At 40.6% G+C, this 23454-nt stretch overlaps 1 protein-coding gene across 5 annotated transcripts in view; it reads left to right on the top strand.

Moving 5' to 3' along the window:
* rgs3a (regulator of G protein signaling 3a) overlaps positions 1 to 23454 on the top strand; it is a 122848-nt gene that overhangs the window by 10704 nt on the left and 88690 nt on the right. The window contains exons 2-5 of one of the 5 annotated variants that reach the window (XM_005720448.2): positions 5287 to 5354; positions 19048 to 19129; positions 20473 to 20578; positions 21237 to 21669. In XM_005720448.2, coding sequence (XP_005720505.1) covers positions 5340 to 5354; positions 19048 to 19129; positions 20473 to 20578; positions 21237 to 21669 — 636 coding nt within the window. In that variant the 5' untranslated portion in view covers positions 5287 to 5339. Of the gene's footprint in view, positions 1 to 4999; positions 5355 to 14953; positions 15725 to 19047; positions 19130 to 19435; positions 19931 to 20472; positions 20579 to 21236; positions 21670 to 21919; positions 21968 to 23454 lie in introns of those variants that run through there. The other 4 variants (XM_013909750.1, XM_005720447.1, XM_005720449.1 and 1 more) reach the window with 4 other exon arrangements.

Raw genomic sequence — 23454 nt, 5'->3', positions numbered from 1 at the left:
GTTCACGAATACAGGTAGATGGCTATCAGGAAAAGGCTGACATAAAGGAAAGGACAGAAGCTCTGATCATGGCAACACAAGAACAGGCCCTAAGCATCAGATCCAGAGTCGACAGGACCCAGGCTGCAGGCTGTACTCGGAGAGGCATATCCTGTCTGAGATAGTGTATAGGAACAACATAGAAGTACCCAACTCCCAATGGGAGACACCACTGAAGGTCGTTTAAAACAACAGTGCTAAGGTCCTGTGGGACTTAAAGTTCCAGACAGACCAGCAGCTGCTGGCAAACCAAACAGACATAGTGCTTGTTGACACGGAGCAGAAGCCTGCAGTTGTAATAGATGTGGCAATCCCAGTGGACAGCAACATCAGGAGGAAGGAGCACAAAATAGAAAAGTGCAAACATGCTTGAGTCCAGTTCAGCTGACCGAACAGTACAGCTGCCTGTGTTAACACCCACCTGTCGCTCGAAGTGACATGTGGTACCCTAATAATGTATAACTTTAAGCTTTAATACAATTTAAGTGAGTAAGTCATAGAAATAATTCACAGCTTTTTATGGTTAAAAAGTAGAAAACTAGTTACAGATACTAAACGTTGTTGTGTCAGGCTGTTTTTGTTTATTTCTGATGTAAAGCTTGGCATTTTAACAAAGTCTAATGGGACTAATTTGAATACACTTTCACATTAGCTTAATTTTTAAGCCCTGGAGCTTGCTGCTTGGATGTTACTTATGTCCTGGAAAAGGTCTGGTGGCAATTATACGTAGACTGATGAAAGGATGGATGAAATAATGACACAGAAAGTGCTTTCAGTTAAACACCAATGACAGGACGACAGAACAGCATGCAGTCAAGTAGTTAGACAGATATGCATCATGGATATGATATGTTTACCCAACACAATAATTATGACAGCAACTATAATACTGTTATTTATATAATACGGAAAAACTAAGCCGGATCCAACTTTTGCTGCCCCACCTCTTTGTGTCTTGTCTTTCCTTGAGAATCAATTTGTCCACTGACCAATAAAGACTCCCTTGAGCACCACACTGCATTCAGCTCTGTGGTGAGTCACACAACTATTTACCAGAACCACCCATAAACTCAGATTGAAGTGACATCCAGTTTAAACCCAAAATATCCTGTTTGTACAACAAATGCAAAATACAAAACCCAAAACTGGGTAAACTAAAGCAGCATTACTCAGACAGACATGCACATTTCATCTAACCTACAAACAACATCTCTGCCTGAGGGATTTGTTTCGTTTTTTTTTTTTTTTTTTACGCAGACTGTGGTAGAGGTCATCTCGATGTCATCACGCTTAAGAAATGTTTGAATCTTGAATCACTGAGACTGTCATTCCCCGACAGCTGTGCAGCTTTATGTACCAGAAGGTATCCTATCAAACGTAAATCATACTGCATTATAAAGACCTCTGGTGTTTGTGTGTGTGTGTGTGTGTGTGTGTGTGTGTGTGCGTGTGCGTGTGCATGTGTGTGCGTGTGTGCGCGTGCAAATTTATTTTACTCTCCAATCTTTGTTGTGTAGATAACGACAAGCACAGAATAAGGGCTGCTTGTTCACTGATCCCAGCTTTAAAACATTCCACTCTAGTTGTTCAATAAATTGAAACCTTTGTTCAGCCATGGCAAAAGTCACTTCCTACATCAAGCAGTGTGTACATAAAATCGGTTTTGACAACAATAAAAGTGAGAGTTGGAATACTGTCAATTCTCACATCTAAAATGATCATTTTTATTTTAGAAGATTACAAAGTCAGTAACATTTAAATAATCCTGACTGCATTTAAACTCCTTCATTTATTTAGATTATTTTTTTAAAATCTGAGATTAGCCTAATCTCAACATACACAGTATTTCCTTCAAATGTATTATGACGGAAATGTCAAAATCATCTTGAAATTGATGTTTTTAAACTAATACAATTACAGAATATATTACACTCCCTCAATTTGTTTTTGTAAATGAGTAGAGCTTTAATTGTACTGTTTTCAATTATACCATAATTTATGTTACCTTTTAAAACAATGGTTCTTTACTTTAGTGAAATTCAAAAACTGATTTTGTTTTTATTTATGATGATTATTTCAGCTCAAATTAACTTTAAATAATTTTTTTTCAATGGTGTGCTTTTTCAAAAAATGTATTTTACGTTTTATTATTTGTTTTCAGCTATTTGATATTGAAAGATGATTACACCCTTAAAAATATGCATTGAACATAACTGTTTTTATTTAGTCCATAAACTCATCAAATTTCCCACAAAGTTATTCAGGATATCAGACTTAAACATCTTGAATAGTGAGCAAAAATCATAACCTGCTGCTCACAAAACCTGATGTGTGTTTAAATATCTTTAAAACATACTTTTGCTACTCCTATTCTGTTGTCAGTTAGCTGTGCTAATGAATGCATTTTACACAGTGTTTGCTGCTGCTTGAGTTGATCTCGAGATACTTCCAAAGTGAAGTGGAGACATTCGCCTCTTTTCTTGGCCTTTCTGCTCTCTTCATCAAGTGTTTGTTTGTGGGTGACAGCAGGTGAATAAAAAGGGCCTGGATGTCAAGTGATTGAGTGTTGCAATGAGGGACTTAAGCAAAGTCAAAGGCTTCAGTGTTCTGGCAGATCTGACACTGGCTGACTCAACGGCGATGCACTGCCAGCACCTTTTGAATTCTCTTTTTTCTTTTTTCACTCTTGCCTTCTGTTTCTTTCTTTTTTTCCCCCTCTTGTCATTGCCTGTCTTTCTCAAATATTCAACTTCTCCCTTCTGCTACCTTTCCCCACATTTTCTTGAATTTGTCTAGTGTGTACTTTTCCCACTGTCCACTGTTTCCATGTGGCATTGCACCACTTTCTTTCCCTTCAATCATGTTGGATATTCTCACTGCTAGCTGCCGCATGCCTCTACCCTCATATGGCCTGTGCTACTTATGTCTTACCCAGACAAAAGGCTTCTCTTCTGGGCTTAAAGCCAGCCAGGTTAGCCCCTCTTTTTTGCCAGACCCCAGGAACTTTCAGACTCACAGCTAATAGATTTACTTAAAAACTACAACAGGGTTACACAGGAAACTGTGTCCAGAATGTTGAGAAGTGCTTAATTTTGTTTTTCATGCATGTATAATAAAGTTACCTTTCATTAATAAACAAACAAACAACCCCTACCCCCAAAAAACAAATGAAATGAAGTCAAAAAAGAAAAATAATGTTTCACTCATAACCCTGTATGACAGATAAATAATACAGTACCATGCAAAAATTCCTAGACACCTCTCATTACTTTATATTTTGCTTCCAAGGAGGCAGATTTCCTGATAATTTTTAATGTGGTCTTAAGCTACAGTTCTCTTGGTTTTCTGAAGTTCAGTCATTATCATTCCAGTCTTTATACCAAACCATTTTTAGAGGAATGTTTTTTTTGTTAAGCCACCTAACACTGACATATGAACCATTCAAGCATAAAAAGGAACTAAACTACTAAATTGTGTTTTCATGCACCATTTCTTTTGTTGAATCTGTGAAAAATGCCACAGATGACACAGTCTGACAGCATAAGACAGTATTTTTGCATCAAGAAGGTGATTCCCAAAGAGCAGAATTTTTCATATTTTAATATTAAAAATTAGTTGCATATGTTGGGATAATGTGCAGTGTGTCTGAAAAGAAGAAGTAGCGGGCGGACTTAAAAAAACCCCACTCTATAGTAGCATTCAACATTTTTGTCTTGATAATACACCTTTATAACAGTGGAGGCTCTGTCATGGTTTGGAGGTCGATTTCAGCCAGTGGTGTTGGTCATCTCATCAAAATTAACTGAATTATGAATGCAGAGAAGTACGGTCAAATTTTGCTCCACTGTGCAATACCATTAAGAAGTGGAAAGTCTCTGATTGGCGTCAGCATCATATAGTACGTTCATAAAAAAATCACTACAATGCATTAAAAGCATACCTGGAAAGAAAAATACACAATGAAAATGTCAGTTGTGGATTGGCCTCCCCAGATCTGCAACGTTATTGAAGTAGTGTGAGATCATCCTGACAAAGAACATAACAAAAGGCACCCAGAATCCACAGAAGCGCTTTGATTGTCCTCAGAGAATCCTGGAGAACTATTCCTGAAGACTGCTTAGCTTGACTAAAAGTGTTCAGACTGTGTTAAAGAATAAAGGTGATCATACAGAATATTGACTTTCATACTCGTCAGAATTGTACAAACTTTGTTTTTGCGTTACATACTGTACTTCCATGTATGTTACATATTTCAACAATTTACTGCATCTATTTCCCATTTTATAGGAAAACATTTAGGGGTGACACAAACCTTTGCTTAGTTACTAATATGCCACAATAGCAAGAGTGAAATGTGTAAGTGGGGAGAAAATGCAAATCAGTGGTTACCCAGCTATTTTCTTTGATTTACGCTGGGACTGTTTAGACTGAGCTTGCTGAAACTTTGAAAATTTCAGTCTGAGACAGGATCGCGCCTCTCCTACGGTGCGAGAGGTAGGGGTGTGACTCAAGAGTATAAAGAGAGGGGTAAGGGGAGGGGGATTGACACATCAAACAAAGGGATGATGGTAGTGGTTGGAGGGTGACGAATGGGTGGCTCTGTCTGAAGTTTGGGAGGCAAAGAAAGAGAGTGAGGAAAGGTGTACATATTAAGCGAGAGATGTAAACGGAAGTAAAAGCACAGACAGAAAGAGAAAAAGACAGAGCGAGTGAGGGAGATCTGCATCATGGCCTAAAGCTGAATGCTGCCTTTATGAGCTATAGTTAAAAGGACACTGAGGCGTGAGTCCCTGTAACCATAGCAACTTCCCAGGAGCCCTGTGACAGACGGATAATAGAGTGAGAGAGGAGTTGCTTTTCTCTTCTTCACCCCTCCCTCCTTCCCTCCCTCTATTCTTCCCTCCCTCTCACTTGTTCTCACTTCCATTCCTCTCTTGGGCAGTTTGTTGGATCCTCGCATCTTACGGGATTTTCCTTCTCGCGGCTGCCCTGTCTTCTTCTTCTTCTGCTCTCTTTTTTTTCCTTTTGCCTTTTATGTGCGCTCTGAAGTTTCCCAGCCCAGCAAAGGCTGCTCCAGACAACTGTTGCCATAATTGCTTGTTATCTATGTGAGCGACTTTTATGGACTCTCAGAACTGTTTGAGGACTTTATTTTTGTACATCCAGCGGGGCATTTTGCATTGGCACAGGGAGAAATGTGCTCCAAAGGCACTGTCTCAGCCCGTGATTCCTTTGTCTACATTTCAGAGGCTGTGCTGTCAAACCATGGTGCTGCCCCTGAGACCAATCGGCCTGAGAATATGCAATGCTTAACAGTAAGTGTGATAAAACCTTTCTCACTTTTGTGTGTGTGTGTGTGTGTGTGTGTAAAGCTTACTTGTGCTTACATTTGTTTCTGCTCTGTGTTTGGGTGTGAGTGAACTGCATCAGAAACACTCTGGAACTTTAATAGCATTTGCAGTGCATATACATGTGTGTCCATATACATGTTTGATGATGCCGTTGCTGTCACTTTATGTTGGAAGTTTCTCCATACAGGTGCACAACTTTTGTGGTCCTTCGTTTTCAGCAGCTGCGTGTGTCCTTGTGTGCTTTATTTACTGGCTTTCCACGTCTGTGTGCAATGAACGGATAGGCCTGTTAAATGTACACAAAGTAGTTGACCCGTGACATTACACCACATCCACTGAAGTCATCATGCATAAACATGCCTGCAGTAAGGGAAATTTACTGCATGAAATTCCACGTTGCACATTCTGAGAAACCATAGCAACTAATTGAATCATTCGCTTAAGCTTTGAGGGGTGAGTGAAGCGAGATGTCATTTCTTGAAAGACAATGTTTGTCAAAAGGCTCGCTTCCATGTGACTCACTTGTGGAGCGGTGCGATTGTTTGTCATTACAAAGGCAAAAGAAGGAATCGTGCAGTCAGATGAGAAGTCACTTTTTCTTAACTGTTCTTGGAGAGCACAAATCCTTTCTACATTGCCTCTCTTGACCTTCACGTTGTGCATTTCCAATTCTACGTCTTTTTTTTGTAGTTAGTTTTCTCTATTTCCACATTCTTGCCAAGTAGTATTAAAAATGAATGAGTTCAAGCGTCCTCAAAGTTGCTGGAGAGGGAGTGAGGATGCTTTTATCCATTTGAAGTGGCAACAAGGAAGAAGAAAAGCAACATGAAAAGAAAAACCTACACGCTAAGACTTGAGGGGTTTATTTGATTAAAGCACAGTTGGGACTCCTAAGGGACACACAAATGGCATTTTCAATCTATTGAGTATTTCCTGTTTTTACCCTATTTGGAACGCTAACTGCTTTGTTCTTGGCCTTGTGCTCCATGAGCTGCCTCCCTGATGGTTTTGCATGTAGCATGTGGTTTTGGCAGAAGCTTCTTTGCACTGTCCAGTGGTAACCTTCAGTAGGGAGGTATAATAATGTAAGATGTTCCTGGTCTCTTGCCAGCTCTACTGGGAACTTTTTTTGAATGAATATTTTCACTGCTTGGCTGCAACCTATGCTACGTGCTCCTTGACCTGAGCAAGATAGCACAAAAGAGTTACTAACATTGTAGCTACTAGAAGGGATGCTTTTATTCAAGCTATCATTACATCAGTGTCATTAAGACATGGCATATGCATAGTCCTTGGCTTTAAAGCTGCTGTCAGATAATGCAACTCTCATTATCAGGTGTTTGTCAAAGAAAAATAATACACCTGTCGGCACTTAACTGTATGTAGCACTTTTTAGTGCTACAGTTTTAATCCTTAGTTAAATTCTGCAAACCTAACTATGTGTAAAAAGTTCCTCAGTTACTCATTCACATGCATGATTGGTGGTAGAGCTACACAACAAGCATCTTGGTTACCACTAGACGCATTCAGTGTCTTGCCCATGGGTACTTTCACACATGGACAGCCAAGGTATTAAACCTCCAACCGTGTGGTTGATGGACACCCTAAGCTAGCACGACACACGGCCACCCAAAGAACTCTGCTCCTAAGAAACTGAAACCTAAGAGCTTTTTGAATACAAGTTAAGTTTCCATCCGTCCATTTTCTGAAAGGCATTTTGATCAAACAATGTCTATCACAGTCCATTACAATAAGCTTATTTTTTATCCTCACAATGTCAGAAAGCAATGGAACATATTTATCATGTTAAAACTGGTTTACACTGCATCCAGTGTGTAATTTTTACATTAGCTTATAGATTAAAATTAAGATCTCTGATGAATCAATGCTGACCCCCCCAAAAAGTCTGCTTTTAAAATTTGCTCAATAAATGTGAAAAGTGGTTATCATATTTAAAAATAAATATATAAATAATCTTACTTTACTGCTGCCAGTGGAAGCCCCTGGTTGGCTCTTCGTTTATGCTGTGACTCATTTGACCGTCCTGTGTCACATCAGAGATGGTGCTGGTGTTGTTTTATCCCAAATTATTGCAATTATGCAGCAAATAAATAAGACATAAAATTGCTTTGCTACAAGCATCTTCCAGAATGCATCCTGTAATGGTAAAACAGGTGCTTGTTCGAGATAGTTACTTGTATTTTTTCCCCCCCTCCAATGTATGGAGCAGATTACACGAAAAACAAAACAAAAAAAAACAACAAAAAAAAACAAGACTGAAGAACGGATATTATCAGTCTTTTAATACAAATGTACAATACGCTGCATGTCATCAGAAAACCCCACAGTACCTCAGTCTAAGTAGTAGAGTAACAAAACATGCATACGAGGCTCAGAAGCCTATTGTAAGAAAGAAAGTCCTTAGCTGGTCACAGACTGTTTAGCAGACAAACTTTGAAAAAATAAAACAATTAATAGTGACTATTTTGGCAGTGGAATGAATGAGAAATAGTATTAATTACTTTTATGACTCATTGATTGCGGTAAATAATTAAGTAGGCAGGCAGGTTAGTTTTAGGGAAACACTGATTTGCGTTAAATAATTTTCGGTTGTTAGATTAGTTATTTTGTTCGGCTACAATAAAAAGTACTTGTTTGTGGTTTAGGGAGGATTGGTCAAGATTAATAAATGTCAGTGTTAATTTGTCATGTTTCGGCTATGTGGCAGGCAGGGATTGGACCCAAACGCAAACTCACAGGGACAGAACTTGAACTCAAAAGCACAGCTTTATTGCTGGAAAATAGAACACAAGCAATACCAAACTAAACTGGGAAAAGCCAATTAAAATGCACACCAGAAGCCACAGGGAGAATCACACACAGCATGAGGGAGACTACAACACTGACAAAGAGAAACACAGGGCTTAAATACACAGAGGGATAACGAGGGAGTGAGACACAGAAGGAGAGCACAGCTGGGAGTAATCAGGCTGGACGAGACAAGGGAAGCAAAACTAGAAACACTCACATGAGACATGGACCTTCAAAGTAAAACAGGAAACACACTGACTGAACTCTAAACATGCAAACTTAACAGCAACTGAGAAGACAGACTACAGGGACCAGAAACATGGTACAAAGAGGTCACAGTAGACACAACATTGAACACAGGAAAGCCATATTACAAAGCCAAAGAACTAAACCTATGATAACCATAACTGAAATCTAGGGAAACAAGAAACAGTACAACAAAGGACTCAAAACATAATCCATAATATAAAAACACGAGATCTCTTCAAAATAAAACAGGAAACATGAGAGGCAGACATGACAACATAAGACAACAGACATGAAACACACGAAGGGCAAGGAAGACTTCGCAGGGGTTGAAAACACAAGGGGGAGCTAATAAGCAAATGAACATAGGAAACCTAATAAGCTTAAACATACACTATAAACATCAAAAGAACTAAAACTCAGAACACTGGGTCATAAGACCCAGGATCGTGACAAGTTGAAATTCAAGATTTTGTTGTTTTGTTTGTCCACCTGATCTTATCTCAGATTTTTCACTTGAGTCTGCTTCTGTCTTTAGCTGCCGTTGGCTTACATACGATGGCTTCGACTCAAAGGCCAAGACTTCTGGTTCTCTGTATGGGTCATTGTGTGGATGCAGATAAAAAAGAAGAAAGCTAAGCTATCATTCAACCCTGGCCCAAAATACATTCCATCATTTGCTCTATAAACACTCTGTTTGTCTGCATACAACCTGTAAGCCTGCTTAAATGCAATTGACCAGTTGTACTGAAAGCCCAACCAGAAACCATGTGCTGCTAACAAAAATCTGATTTTGCATGTTAATATGCAGATTTTAAACCCTACACTTGGCATAAAAGAGGGATGTTTTTCCACTTTCCAGACACCCTGAATATCCTGAGTGGAAGTTCCCCCTGTGCTTTTTAAGACAGTTTCTCAAACCACAATCAATCTTTTAGACCAAATCATTTTATAAAGTTAATTTCTCTGAGCTTTTTTAAATTACATCAGGTAAAAGCGGACTCCTATTGGTTGATCTTCATGGTATCAAGAAACTGCATGGAGTGAATAAAAAATAATCAATAACAGTTTGAGGCTGCGTCCAACAAATTCTCCCCCCACCGCACTTTGCAATGGCTGAGGCCTGTGTTTTTTTACAGGACCCTAAATTCCACAGCGTCGTCTTCCAAACTGGACGCTTTTTCAGTTTGCCACAAATTAAACTTTGGGTAAAACGCTCAGTTGTTATTTACTTAGCCATCAGGCCACAGTAGAGAAGGTGCGGGACTAATATCTCACTGGCTACTTAAAAACACTGGAGGACTTTTACGGTCGCCCTGCCTTTACCTGACATCCCCAAATGAACACCTTGCTCAGAGGGAAACAGTTCTTGGAGTCACGTTTTGTTGATCCGGGATCTATGAGTTAACCAACAGTCAGCTGGAGTCAGGTACTTGCTTCACATTACTTTTGTGAATATTCAGTTTCGTGGCAACTAAAGCGCTAAGCTGAATCCCCACCCCCACAAAAAACGCTGTCCCCCTAAAGCGCTCTCAAGCGCTCCCAGCTGGATGTTTTCAGAAGAACGTCTGGCGTTTTCACTTGGCAAAAAATGCTTTAGTGGACAAAGCCCCTCAGACCTATTCAGCAGATCAGTATGACACTTAAAATGTATCCGTGTTGCTTTAGAAACACTCTGGGATGCCAGCTTTGTGAAAAGCAGTGGTCATATGGCGCTTATGTAGAGAATCAGAGTGATTGCACAGGATTAGACAGAGGAAAGGTGAAACTTTAGTTTCACCTTTCACATGCTTTCCTTCTATCGTTTAGGTTCAAAAGTACTTCTCTATATCTTCATGTTTTCCACATATGCAAACAAAACTTACAAATACATTACATTTCCTACACTGCTGGAAGAGTCGCTTTTAAGGTCATTGAGGGCATTGTGGCATCTGCATGTGTAAAAGGTCCTTTCGTCTTCCCTTCTCATCTCCTCCCTCCTTCATTCTTGTTTTCCCTCTTCCTCTTTATCTCCGGGTGAATCAGAGTAACATATGATTGTGCGGTTTGTGTGGGACAGTCTCAGGGGAGACTTAAGGGAGGGGGGGAAGCACATTCAAAGACTAAATTAGGGGAGAATGGAAAACCCTTTTAGAGTTTCTCCTTTTTTATTTTTTTTGTACTCTCTTTCTGTTGCCATGTCCCTGCTCCGTTCCAGACCACTGCTAATTTCCTCCCTCACTGTGGTATCCTCCTCTGCATCCTTCTCCTCTCTTTCGCCCCTGTCCCCTACTAAACAAAGAGGTCTGTGGTATCATTAACTGCCTTCTCTTCACCAACTCAAACATTTTTCAGTGTTTGGTAATGGCCTTGCACATGAATACCTTCAGCGATTCACACAGGACTCATTAAAAGGCTTTGGCAATGTTGATAGAGATGTTGGTGAAGATAATACTTGATATACACAAAGGAATGTACCACAGCAATGAAAAAGCACATGGCTATTTTCCATCCACTGAATACGCTTTCACAACTTCTTCTCACGTACTGTGGTTCTTGTGCATTTAGTTAATTAATAAATTAAGTTAGTTAACATGTTTGGAAGATAAACTGTGTTTCGTAGTGTGTGTTGCAGTGTGCGAGCCGAATGTCCCTGAAATTTATTCCGAAATGCTGGTGCTGCTTTTTAAGAAAGTGTTGTTGGCATTTAGGATTAATAATCATAAGAAGGGCATGTTGTGGTGACTGCAGCATTTGATTTGTGTGATATTTAGAGAAAATGTTGATGTCCTCTTAAAAACAAAATCAGAAAATTCTCTTGCAATGCCTTAAATGGAAAACTTGATCTTTTGAAATCTGACATTTTGAGTTACCAATTTAGGGTGAGGGATTAGTTTACCTGTCAGATTGTACTGAAGTAAAATTAAACTATAGCTTGTTAGAAAGCAAGGACTGCCACCATAATAATAATGGTCACATAATAAATGTAATGGTTCCTTTATATGGTTCCTTTATAAAGATGCCTTTCAAGATTTTGTGGGCACTTACTGACAATAATGTAGAGTAAAAGCTGTTATATAAAACACAAACCAGCACATTAGAAACAAATGTGCTGGTTTGTGGGAAAAAAAACACAGGAAAATAATCAAGCCTAATGAGCTAGAACAAAACCCACTGAGGATGCAAGGTGGGGTTTGAGTAACGTCTTAAATTGTCCAGGATTTCATGTTTTGGATGTTAGTTTGCAGAGTTTTGGAGTGTGGCTACAGAGGGCTTTGTCTCTCACAGGCTGCAGTCTGTGGAGAGAAACGGGCACCTCTCCTGTGTCTGAGGATAGGGGGGTTAGGAGGCAAGAGCGATGCTGAGGCACAAGACGGTAGAAGGGCTTGCAGGTGAGGTGGAGAGTCTTGTAGAGGAGTGTGATAGACATGTGCCTCTCAAGAACTCAGTAGGAAACAGCACTTTATTACAGAAGTTCAGGGGTGGAAAGAGAAATGCATGCTTGAGCGTTTTTAGCAAGAGGATTAGAAAATGAAACCCAGAGACAAGAGGTGTTGTGGAGGTGGAGGCATTCAGATTGATGTGTTGATCTGAGCAGTGGAGAACGCCTTGGGACAGAGAAGCTAGTGGGGCTTACTGATAGTAATTAACTGCTTTCCTTTGAGAGGCATGATTGGAACCAGGAGAGGGCAGTGCCACAAACATGCATTGGGTAAAGTGGGTGAGCAGAACACTGCAGCATACAATATCAAAGGCAGTGGATGGGTTGAAAAGGCCAGCATCTTTTGCACTGAGGAATTTGTTAGTGATCTTGATGAGGACAATCTCAGTGCTGAGCTAAGCCTGGGTTGTAGGTTGTAGAGTTCATGATTGGACTTATAATGCTGGATCTGTGAAGCAGCTGCTGCAAACTCAAACTTTCTGAAGTTTTCTTTGTTTTCTCACTTTCTAAAAATGATCATCTGAAGCACAGATTTAAGACTTGACATGAAACAGAGATGCCATGTCAGCATTTACCAGTTATGTTTACTGGTTTTTAAAAAAAGGCTATCGGCTCATGGCAATGACAGTGAGCACAGTTCATGAATATTAACAATAGTTGAGCCCTGGACAACATGTCCCCTCACATCAATTTGCTTGTCAGCTACCATTAGCTTTTAAACCGTCTCTGTGCAAATGGGTCTGACACTTTTGTCTGTTGCAAAGGATGGACAGGAAGGGTGAGGTGAGCTGAATAGATGAGAAAGAGTTTATTTTTTTCTTCTTTTGGATTGTGTCTTTGAAAAAAAAAAAGAAGAATGGCTGGATTCATTGCCAGGAAATATTCTTTTGTGAGTATTTTGGGACTTGGCTGCTCTTAACCTTCCTCTCTTCTCCGCAAGGTGCTGAGCGTACAAAAGCTTATCGTTGTTCTTTCCTATACTTTCCAACTTTTGTTAATCTGAAAGAAGCAACCCTGTCCTGCTATGTTTCAGGGGGAAGAGCAAACTGTCTGTGCCTCAACCCCTAAAATTGCTTCTGATGAGCAGAGCAGTCTTCCACTTCAATTCAAGTGTAGTGACATTAAAAGTAAGAACTGTGATCACTTTGCTGATCCCCTTAGATTTCATGTAGTCCCATCACTTAAACGTGTGAGACATATATATCTGCAATTCGCCACTTGTTCTTTGGCTTTACAGTTCAAACAGATGATGTGAGTAACTGATCGATTTAAGGTGGTGCACTGCAGAGAAAAACGTGTTTTTGTTAGTTTTGAGATCTGGTTTTCAGACTAGTGGAAAGAAAACATCCATAATGCACTGCGCATTTACTGCATAAATATACTGTATGTGCTTTATTTTAAAAAATGCGTTGTCATAACATAAATAATCTGCTGGGGAAGTTTCATGATGGCATCTGCACTAGCTACTTGAAAGTTTTTACCTTGTTCCTGTGTAGTTTCTCCCCTAAACATACAGTAAATAAACAATTTGAAGTTCATTGGCCTGCTGCATTCAGGGTTGACTTGCTCTTTATCTCTCATATTATGCACAGTGTCACCCTCAAAATGTTGTAACTATAGTTGCACCTATGACTCTGCATGCCAAACTTCCACTGTTTGAATTTTAAATGCAACTCGAGCTGTGACCTTGAACTCGGTCTTAGACCCATCGTGTGTTCACTGGCTCAGAAGACGTCTCTTCCTTTGATAGCTGTTTATTCAGGTCAGAAAGAGAGAGGCAGAAGGAGGGAGAGAGATCCCACACTACTAAAAAAAACAGATTGGCCTTGTCTGGCTCCGAGACAAGCTTTTCAAACTTTTCTTTCACTCTTCTCGCTAAGACCGGCTTTCTTCTCTCCTTTTCTTCTGTCCCTCTAATCCGTCCTTCTGCCTATTTAGAGGTGAACAGCGCAGCGTGAAAGAAAGAGAAAGTGTTTTTGTGTGCTTGACGGGTAACCCTCGCCCTTTTCAAAAGGCAAACAGGGAAAAGCTGCCATCACTATTGGCATGAAGGGATCTTAAAACAATGGCCTTTTCTGCCACTTTATTAACACTGTACAGACTAATGCAGCAGCACTCCTCTTTCACCCCGCTCGTTTTCTGTCCGTGTTTCTTTCCTCGAGCCAGATATTCAGACGATTAAAAAGAAAAAGCAGCAAGCTGGGAATTAAAGGGGCTGTAAAGGGTTAGACAGCCTTTGTCGCAGTCGTGATTTAACAGGTTTTTTCCCTCCGCTGCTATTCAGGCGTTTTTTGTTGTTATTTTGCAGCTGACCACCTCTCTCTCAGATATACAGATATTTAAAACAAAAACAGAAGCAAAGCTTGGATAGCTGGAGCAGGAGGGGAGATTGTTCGGAATTCTCAGACCTGCGAATTTCCGTACCGTGTGCTTGGAGCCGAGTGGGGAGCGACTGAAAGGAAAAGCAGAGGAAATGTGGAAGTCGAAAACATAACAAACAAGCAGAATGTCTGGACGGAGGTTGGGGAGTATGGGGAAAAAAAAGTACGGTGGAAAGAGTCCGATGAGGTGCGAAGTTTGATTGAGGCGCGAGAGTGAAGCTTGTCCCTAAACAACAGTGCTGTCGTTGTATTTTGTGTGTTTTGCTGGGAAATGAGGTCATTAAAATTGGTAACACGCAAAAGTGGAGAGCAATCAGACACGTTTCCGTTTACAGTCCACATGTGGTCCGAGTTTAACTCTGCGACAACTGCAGGCTCAGGCCCGGCCTATTAAAAGTCCTGCCTTTCACGGTCTTATTCATACATGTCTCACTCGCGCTGCCTGCATTAGTCACTGCAGAGTATATACAGTATTTACAAGGGACAGCTCTATAGCACCTTTCACAACCTCACAGTGTCGACTCAGGAAACAAACTGGCCTTATCGGGGGCAGACACACAAAGCTGTTCAAGCAGCAGGGTGGCGAGGTATGCATAAGTGCATGTGTGTATGTGTGCGGAGGGGGGTGGCGGTGGGAGGCACTTCCTCCTATTCTTCTGCTGTTGAAGAGTTCCCATGAGCGCCCCTGCCAGGAGCTACAGTGTGGCCTGAGCGGGCTGAGCCAGCGCCAGTCTCGCCTACATGACGCCGTCACACACTCACACAGCTGATCTCAGGCACTGCTGCAACTTCTGCTGTTCAGGCCACAGGGCGAGGAGCTGGGCCGCGTGGTGCAGGATACAACAGATGGAAGAAGAAAGAAGAGAGATGAAAAGAGGAAGGCTTTGAGTGAGAAAGGGAAGTCAAACACATGAAGCTGAGGTTGGCATGAAATTGTAGGTACAAAGAGAGGCAAAAAAAGATGATTCTGCACAGATGACTGGAGTCAGAATAATAATACATTTTGAGTTTGGAGGTCAGTGGCAGTGTTTTTGCAAAGAGGACGGGGAAACTGAGACTCATTTACGGCAAAGCTGGTGCAGCGTGAACGCCCGAAGTATCCAAGGAGCATTTCTCTTCCACAGATTCCTGTTTGTTACCCAGCGAGGTAAGGGACACTCTTGCCACCTAAAGCCACCTCAACTAAATTCCCTACAGCCTCTGCCTGGGCAGCTGTCACCACCAAGATGATCCATAACACCCTAAAGTCCACCCAGCCATCGGAGCAAAGCCCCAGGAGAACAAGCTCAGCGGCACAAAGGAAACTTTGGCGATACTCGGGCTGCAGGAGTGCTGGCCAGGTGGAGAGTCACCGTCGTAGTGTGTGTGTATTGGCTGCGGACTTGAACACAGGAGAGGGAGGAGGAAGAGGAGGTGGTGTAATACACACCATCCACGGGCTGTGTCACCTGTGCATCGGATGTAGGCTGCCTCAGGTGTGTCTGAGTTCAAGTTACAGAAGTGAGAGAAAGGGAAGGCTGTGGTGGAAGAGGGAGTGGGAATGGGGAGTGCTTTAGCTGCACGGTTGCAACCTGTGTGTGCGAGTGAAACCCGAGTTAACAGTTTTAATAGTTCTGATCTTGGAACAGCGCTTTCATAATTTATCTGCAACAGATGAATAAAGTTCCCAGAATTATAGCACTCCAGCAGCGTAGATAGTTTTTGATCTTTCTAACACAGAAGCAGAATATAAAATATTGAAGTGGAAACATCCTTGTTTGCACGCTGATAAAAAAAGAAAATGCACTTCCAGCCAGAAGAATAACTGCCTGCGAGCAAATGCAGGCGGTATGGTGGTGTGAGGGTGGGCGGCGGGGGGGTTGTTTTTCTTGAGGTAAGAGACCCAGGAGACACATATTTAGAACAATATGAACTGACACTTTTTTGTACACATTTAACATACAGATCAAAATAAGTCAATCAGATGTGAGAATATAAGAATATAATGTTAATGACTCCGAATAAAGATTAATCAGATTTCTGCATTTAGTGTCTAACGAGACTAAAAGAATAATGACTGGAAGTTAATTTTGAGTCCGAACTTACATGATGAAAATTCAGCGAGACGTTAGTCAGATAAGGGTGTGGGTGCGTTTTGCTTTCTTTAGTCAGTGAACATACTGACCCAGATCACAGTGTCCAGCCGTATGTGATTGGTAAGTTTTATTTACTTACCCCTTCTCCTGCACTGTTGGAAGTAAACAAGACAAAACTGTTTCCAACTAAATGTTAGGGCTGTAAAATAAAGGCGTTAGTAATAAAACTTTGCAAATGATTTGAATCATTCACACCTGTTTGAAAACAATAAAAAGACAAGGAGTTGGGAAAAAAGGCTTTTGAAAGGACAAAGTTGATGTTCATTTTCATTAAAAATATTGAAATGAGAAACAAAAGGTGTGCTATCATCAGATCTATATTGATGGTGATTGTGGGTCACGCAAGGATGAGTGAAAAAAAAGAAAAGCACATGCATGAGCACTCTTCTGCTGGGTTCATTTAAGTTTGTTACAACTAACTTAAAATCCTATTTTTTATTCTAGTCCTTACTCATTATGATTGAGTTATTAATTCATCAGTAAAGCCCTGCTTATACAATTTAAATATTTAATGCATGCTGGCAGCATGTCCCATTCATTTTTCTTCATTTATCTCACTAATACGTCTCGTGATTGATGGAGCAAAATATGAAAAATCATTGATGGATTATTTCCAGGCTCCTCTTTTCTAAAAATAATCCTCCTGATTTCATTTAGAAGTGGAAAAAAAAGGACATCAGACGGCTTTCTAAAACAGACCAGAGGTAGTCCAAGTGATTGGACTCGGCTATGCTTACAAATTTAATTAACGCTGTAAAGGCTATGGATTCTGGATGAATCAATCCAAATTAGGCAGCTCTGAGAGCTCGCTTAAAAAGGACAAGTATCTGAACAAGGAAGAGATAGAAAGGGATAGATGAGACAGCAGACTGGCAGTCTGTGCCGCACTTCTCTCCATTGTCAGTCCCATTCTTTGCTTTTCTCAGATTTCTGTCACGTATTCGGTTTCTGCTCTTTCAAAGTGTTTATTGGTGGTTTGTTGTTTGTCTTAAATTCCAGGGAAATGCTTTACTTCAGACCAGCTGTTCCTCTTTTTGTCGCTTAGTTTGTGATCCGTTTTATCCCCTTTCATAGTGTTTTTGTAAAAAACAAAACAAATCCTGGTTTAGGTGAAGAGAGATGGTTTCTTTTTCAGTTTTTAACTGATTTTGATTGAATTTGATTGCTGTCTTCCTACAAAAATATAGACCTACACACACAAAGCACTGAATTAAGTTTAGTTTAAGAACTTATCACAGTCGCCAGTGAAGATATGCAGTCATTAGTCTACCAGTTTAAACGTGTCAGTGTTTTTTGTAGGTTGCACTGACATATTCTCCTTCTCCTAATCCCAATTACATAGTTTATGGATGCTCCAAAGGCGAGTGTTTTGTATTTTTCAGTTACTGAGGAAGGACAACAACTAAAAGATTGAATGTTTGGCACATTAGTGAAACGTGTACAAAACTGTGCATCAGTCACATTTGCTTTTTTTTCTTTTTAGGGCAGCGACAAAGTCTGCCGTATTTGTCCGTGGCATGAAAGTCTTTTTTGTAGCAGTGTATTTTCGGAGGGGACGGATTAAAGTGACTCAAGGTTAAAGGAATATGGTGACACGAGGCATAAAATCGGTGGACTATAAGAAACCGCAATGGTAGTCGACATTTCAGGGTCGTGCCGAGCTTCGGGCCCCTGAATAATCAGTGTATTTCTACAAGTTGCTGCATCTCGCTCATGGGCAGACTTTGTAATTTAGGAGCATGTACATGTTTGCTCTGCTGTAGGAATAAAAAAAAGAAAGAAAGGGCGAGCGAGCGGGGATGTCTGTGTGTTTTGGGCCCCCCGGTTTTCAGCAGATGACATGGAAAGTGAGATGTTTTGGATGGAACTTTGTTGACTTTGGCTCAGGCTTTCGGGTGCAGGTATTTGAATGTTTGGCAACACAAGAGACAGACAGACAATGTGAAAGATCCATCAGCATTTGTGCCTGTGTGCGTATGTGATACTTTTCAATGGACAAATATTGGTCCTCTCTACTCTACTCTGCAAACCTGATTGGACAACATATTCCAGTAAAATCACTTCGTATCGATTATTTGAAATGTTCATGTTTATTTATTCATTTGCAGAATTAAAACCCTACAAATAGCTATAGAGCACAACACAGTTCTTACCAGCACCATCAAAGGATCAAAGGTTAAATCGAACTCGATATGAAATAGGTTCTAGTGATTATTCATGAACTTCCTGTTGTATTGACTTTTTTGGATCTATTTTTTGCAATGTAAAACTAACTTTTTACATTAATGGGGGGGAAATTAAAGTCTTTATCAGCTGCCTCTGTACACTGCATATATAAAATCTGGCTAAATGTTAAGTTAATTGGCAGTCTGACTGTTTTTTCCCCTTTCCCTCAGCTAATGGACAAAGAATCTTTTTATCTCAACAGTTGTTTTTCCCACTAACTCAGCTAATTGGCTTCAATGGGAATCTGCTGTCAAGACAGTTTTAGCAGGAAGTAGAAGCAGAATACAAATCATAAATCCAATTGTCCCGTAGCGAGGAAGGAAGTTGATCATTTTGCTTACGTGCTACTTTTCGTTTCTCAGGTAGCAGGGGAGAGAGTGATTTCCTATCACCGTATCACAAAATGCTCATGGTGTGTGTGCGCGTGTTTTCTGCAGGTGACCATCCTTCGAGGAAAGGATGGATACGGATTCACCATCTGCTCGGATTCTCCTGTGAGGGTACAGGCTGTTGATCCAGGCAAGTTTTACACGCACGTTGTTAGATACACGAAACCCAACTGTTCCTAAAGGATCCATTGTTCAAACTGTGGGTCTTTAAATACTCGGAAACATGACAAAACAGCGCTGCACTTTTCTTTGAGCCTGCCTTTTATATTTTTGATGGACGGGTTTGATTCAACATCAGAATCTGAGGTTTTTCCATGTTTTTCTCGCTGACTGCCAATGACAGATTTCTGTTTTTAATAGTATTTGTATAACATGAGGATATGCCAAAATAGTGTAGTGCTAAACAACATACTATAAATTGTATATGTCAAGACAGGGGCCTTCTTGAGTCAGAAATGGCTTGGTGTTTTCCTCTGTTCCATTTTACATTTGCTGTATAAATACTCTGTTTGCCTTTGTGTCCCATTGATTGACCTGAGTTTGACATCTCTCCCCTTTTCTGGCATGTTGCCTTTATTCAATAGCGCCGTGGAGAGAGAAGAGAAATGTGGGGAAAGAGGGCAGGGAAGCAAAGGTCTGGTCAGCTGATGACTCAACTGCTATTGACATTTTCTATTAGTGTGCCCCCTTAAGCTATCAGATTGCCCTTTTAATTTGGTATGTCATAATTACGTGATGCATTTGAAGTTACATCATCAGTGTGTGGGGTGGAGGGGCTCGTAAAATGACCACTATTACCAGCTCAGTCGGTTGAGTGTGGCAGTAGATGAACTTCCACCATCCTCACACTGCCACTCTGAAAGGAACTAGAGTGAAGGCATCCAACGGGGATAACTATATCATCCTGGCACCCATCAACCCTGGAAGCCAGGTACCGCAGAGTGTGGTGGGCTGCATCTTCATCATCTTCTCCGTCCTCCTCATCCTCACCATGGTCATATGGTGGCTCATCCTAGATATGTCTCCTTACCTTACATCCCTGGTGCTGATAGATAGATGGACTGTATGTACAGTATGTCTGGGCCATTTGGGTTACTGCTGTCTCACTGATTTGTGATTTATAACATGTTCAGCTCAGTCGGTAGAGTGCGGCAGTTGAGAGCAAGGCTGTCTGTTAGATAGATACCTTTGAGTTAAGCCCCCATGTTGGGAAGTCTCTTCCCAGTTGTCATGTCTTTAATTAAGATGCTGTGTCCCAAGCTAATAATGTGTGAAAAGTTTTCAAAACAAGCATTTCGACGTGTGGTCATGATTTTATTGCTTATGCCCTGCAGGGATTTGCCATTATGAATCTCGAAGGCTAAAGAAACAAACTTGCACATAAAATACAAGCTACAGCTCTGGTGTGTGTTAATGGTTCTTGAGAGTGTGCAATGATGCAAACTTTTTGTTTCCATCTTTTTACTTTGACAGGGGGTCCAGCAGATCAGGCTGGTCTGCAGCAGCTGGACACTCTCCTGCAGCTAAATGGTCAGCCAGTGGAGCAGTGGAAGTGTGTGGACTTAGCCCATGCTATAAGGTAAAAACAACACAAACAAAAACAGGCTTATTGGCAATTAAATGTTGCAGAATAACTTTTCATGTGCATATCCACAACTCTAGGATGAAAATTAGGGAAGTTATTAGAGAGGTTTAGAGGTTTTCAGAGATAATTGTTGCATCCAAATTGAGTTACAGATCAGTTTAAGCGGCCCTCTAAGCTAAGCCTGTGGTGTTTACAGAGCTTTCATTTCAGAAGCTGAGATTGTCAGAAACCAAAAGGAAATCCATTTACACTGAAGCGATGTGGGAATAGCTCTGCAATTACACGTTATGAAGTCAGTGATTTATCAGCACTCAACAGCATAATCTTAGTTGAACTTTTAAGGGTTTGATCCTCTGTTTTCTTTTCGATGAGCTGTCTCATTCCTACAGTGATGCAGTTTAAAAACAGAATGAATTAAAGTAGGTTTATTTCTGTATTGGAATCTATTTTTTACAGACATGCAGTAAGTATCAAAGAGTCTGGTTTTAATGCGTATTAAATGTGTGGTTTCAGGGTTGCTTTTCATCCAGATGTTTTTGTTTTTGACTTTTAATGTATATTATAGATATAATTCATTTTGCCGTGCAAATTGAGGCATGTAAATTCCACTTGTCTGGCTTTTCTTAACCATCGTTACTTTGCTTTGTTTCAGGAACAGCGCCAATGAAATCACAGTGGTAGTGTGGCGAACTGGTCCTTCGGCTAAACCTAGTTTTGAGGGTCTCATCCACCGACCCTCCTACAAACCCTCCACCTCAAACTATGATGCCCCATCACCGCCCACCCGTAGACGTGTACCAGATGTCAGCACAAGTAAAACCCCCCCAGCTGTGCCGCCACTCCCAGCCCACCACCGTGCCACTGCCGCACGCAGGCTACTGGTGAACGGCTCTGAAGCTGGAAATAGCGGCGGTGTAGGCATGGGGACCCTGGCGTGGGGGGCCCAGGGAGGGTCGGCCGAGGAGCTGGACGGGAAGCCGCGGCACCTCCACCATCCTCACACTGCCACTCTGAAAGGAACTAGAGTGAAGGCATCCAACGGGGATAACTATATCATCCTGGCACCCATCAACCCTGGAAGCCAGGTACCGCAGAGTGGTGGTGGGCTGCATCTTCATCATCTTCTCCGTCCTCCTCATCCTCACCATGGTCATATGGTGGCTCATCCTAGATATGTCTCCTTACCTTACATCCCTGGTGCTGATAGATAGATGGACTGTATGTACAGTATGTCTGGGCCATTTGGGTTACTGCTGTCTCACTGATTTGTGATTTATAACATGTCGTGAACACTACATACTGTGCATATAGTTCACTGTCATGTAAATATGGAGCAATAGACTGAAAACCAAGAGGATAAAACAGCATATAAAAAGAGAGCTGGTAATAACATTATATGCCTGTATTATGGGGAAACTTTTGCTGTATTTCTTTCTTACCTTGTGCCAGACATGGTTCATATTAGAGAAACTATGCATATATATGCCTCAATTAAGTTATCTAGCAGATTTTCTCTAGACACAAGAATTTCAAAGCAGTTCTTTAAAATCAAATAGTGCTTGCATTTAGGAAGGAGAAAGAAAGAAGAAGGAAACACATATTTCAACATAATATCCAGTGTCTGTATAACATGCATGTACATGAACATTAGGACATGTATATGACATTTTATACAGCATGCACTTTCTAGTGCTTAACAGATTTATTAGACCACCACCCAATAATAACATTTATGCCACAGCTGTGCTGTGTTAACAGTGTTGAAATTGACCAAAATTGTTTTGATTTCTGTAACGCTAATTCACCAGTATGCACAAACTCTTTATATAAAATGTACATTTTTAATGTTTATAATAACAGTTCAATATTTATCCAATAGTTATCCATACATTTTCAAAATTAGCATTTTGCAAAGAACAGAAAAAATTGTAAAGCTCATGATTATTTTTTGATTACGATGTCAAATTATAGATATCTACTTGGATTTCTGCGCAGAAAAATTAGTTTTAGTGGTCAAAAGTTATGCTTCATTTCTGACTCCTGAGAGAAGTCCAGTGCGCTGGCATTTTGTTATCTGATTACAAATAACAGTTTCAAACTAAATTTTGTTGAAAGTTTCCTTGTTTTTATGACAGGTGGTCTAATACATTTGTTAAGCATGCTTTTTTTTGCATTCAGTGATCTTGTATATGAGGTAAAAGCTTTCATCATGAAAACAAAATAAAGCAAAGTCAACAAATCAAAAAGACTGATCTGAATTCCTAAGCTAACCGTACAATACTAACCCACTAACTAGATTCAGAATGGGTTTGAGACTTTCTTTTTCTGATATGAATCTAAGTATCTTAATGGTTGCTCAGCTTACACAAAACTAACTAACTGTATGCAACTGGTGCAAACACGTAGAGTCTCTGTGTGTCCTTGCTTTTGAGTCTACCAAGACAAAGCTCTGTGTGTGTGTGTGTGTGTGTGTGTGTGTGTGAGTGAGTAATCTGTGTGTGGCTACGTCATGAGGTATGCACCTTTGTCCTTTGCAGATCTAGGTTCAGTTAATGGCAGTGGTACCAAATTACCAAATTATAAGGGAGGGAAGGCAGGCAAACTCAGAAAAATTATAGGCATATTGAAGGAAGAGACTTCAGCTTTGGGCAAAACAGGAACATGCCAGCACAGTGAAGCTGGCCTCCCTTACAAATAGCTGCAACTTGTATCTCAAACAAAGGAGGCAGAGACTGAGGGGATTCTGTTTTGGCCTTGCTAAATATACTAAAAGCCCTGTGGAAATGGGTCATGTTAGTGGCATACCACACAGATACAAAGAAGGCGCTTTGAAAACCAGCACTAAAGAAAATGAAATAGTTATCCAAATA

The sequence above is a fragment of the Pundamilia nyererei genome, unplaced genomic scaffold (assembly GCF_000239375.1).
Source record: "Pundamilia nyererei isolate P.nyererei 1_Seehausen unplaced genomic scaffold, PunNye1.0 scaffold00002, whole genome shotgun sequence".
In the NCBI taxonomy this organism is placed as follows: Eukaryota; Metazoa; Chordata; class Actinopteri; order Cichliformes; family Cichlidae; genus Pundamilia; species Pundamilia nyererei.
Note: the sequence above shows the minus strand (reverse complement) of the source record. Positions and strands in the feature narration are given on the sequence as shown.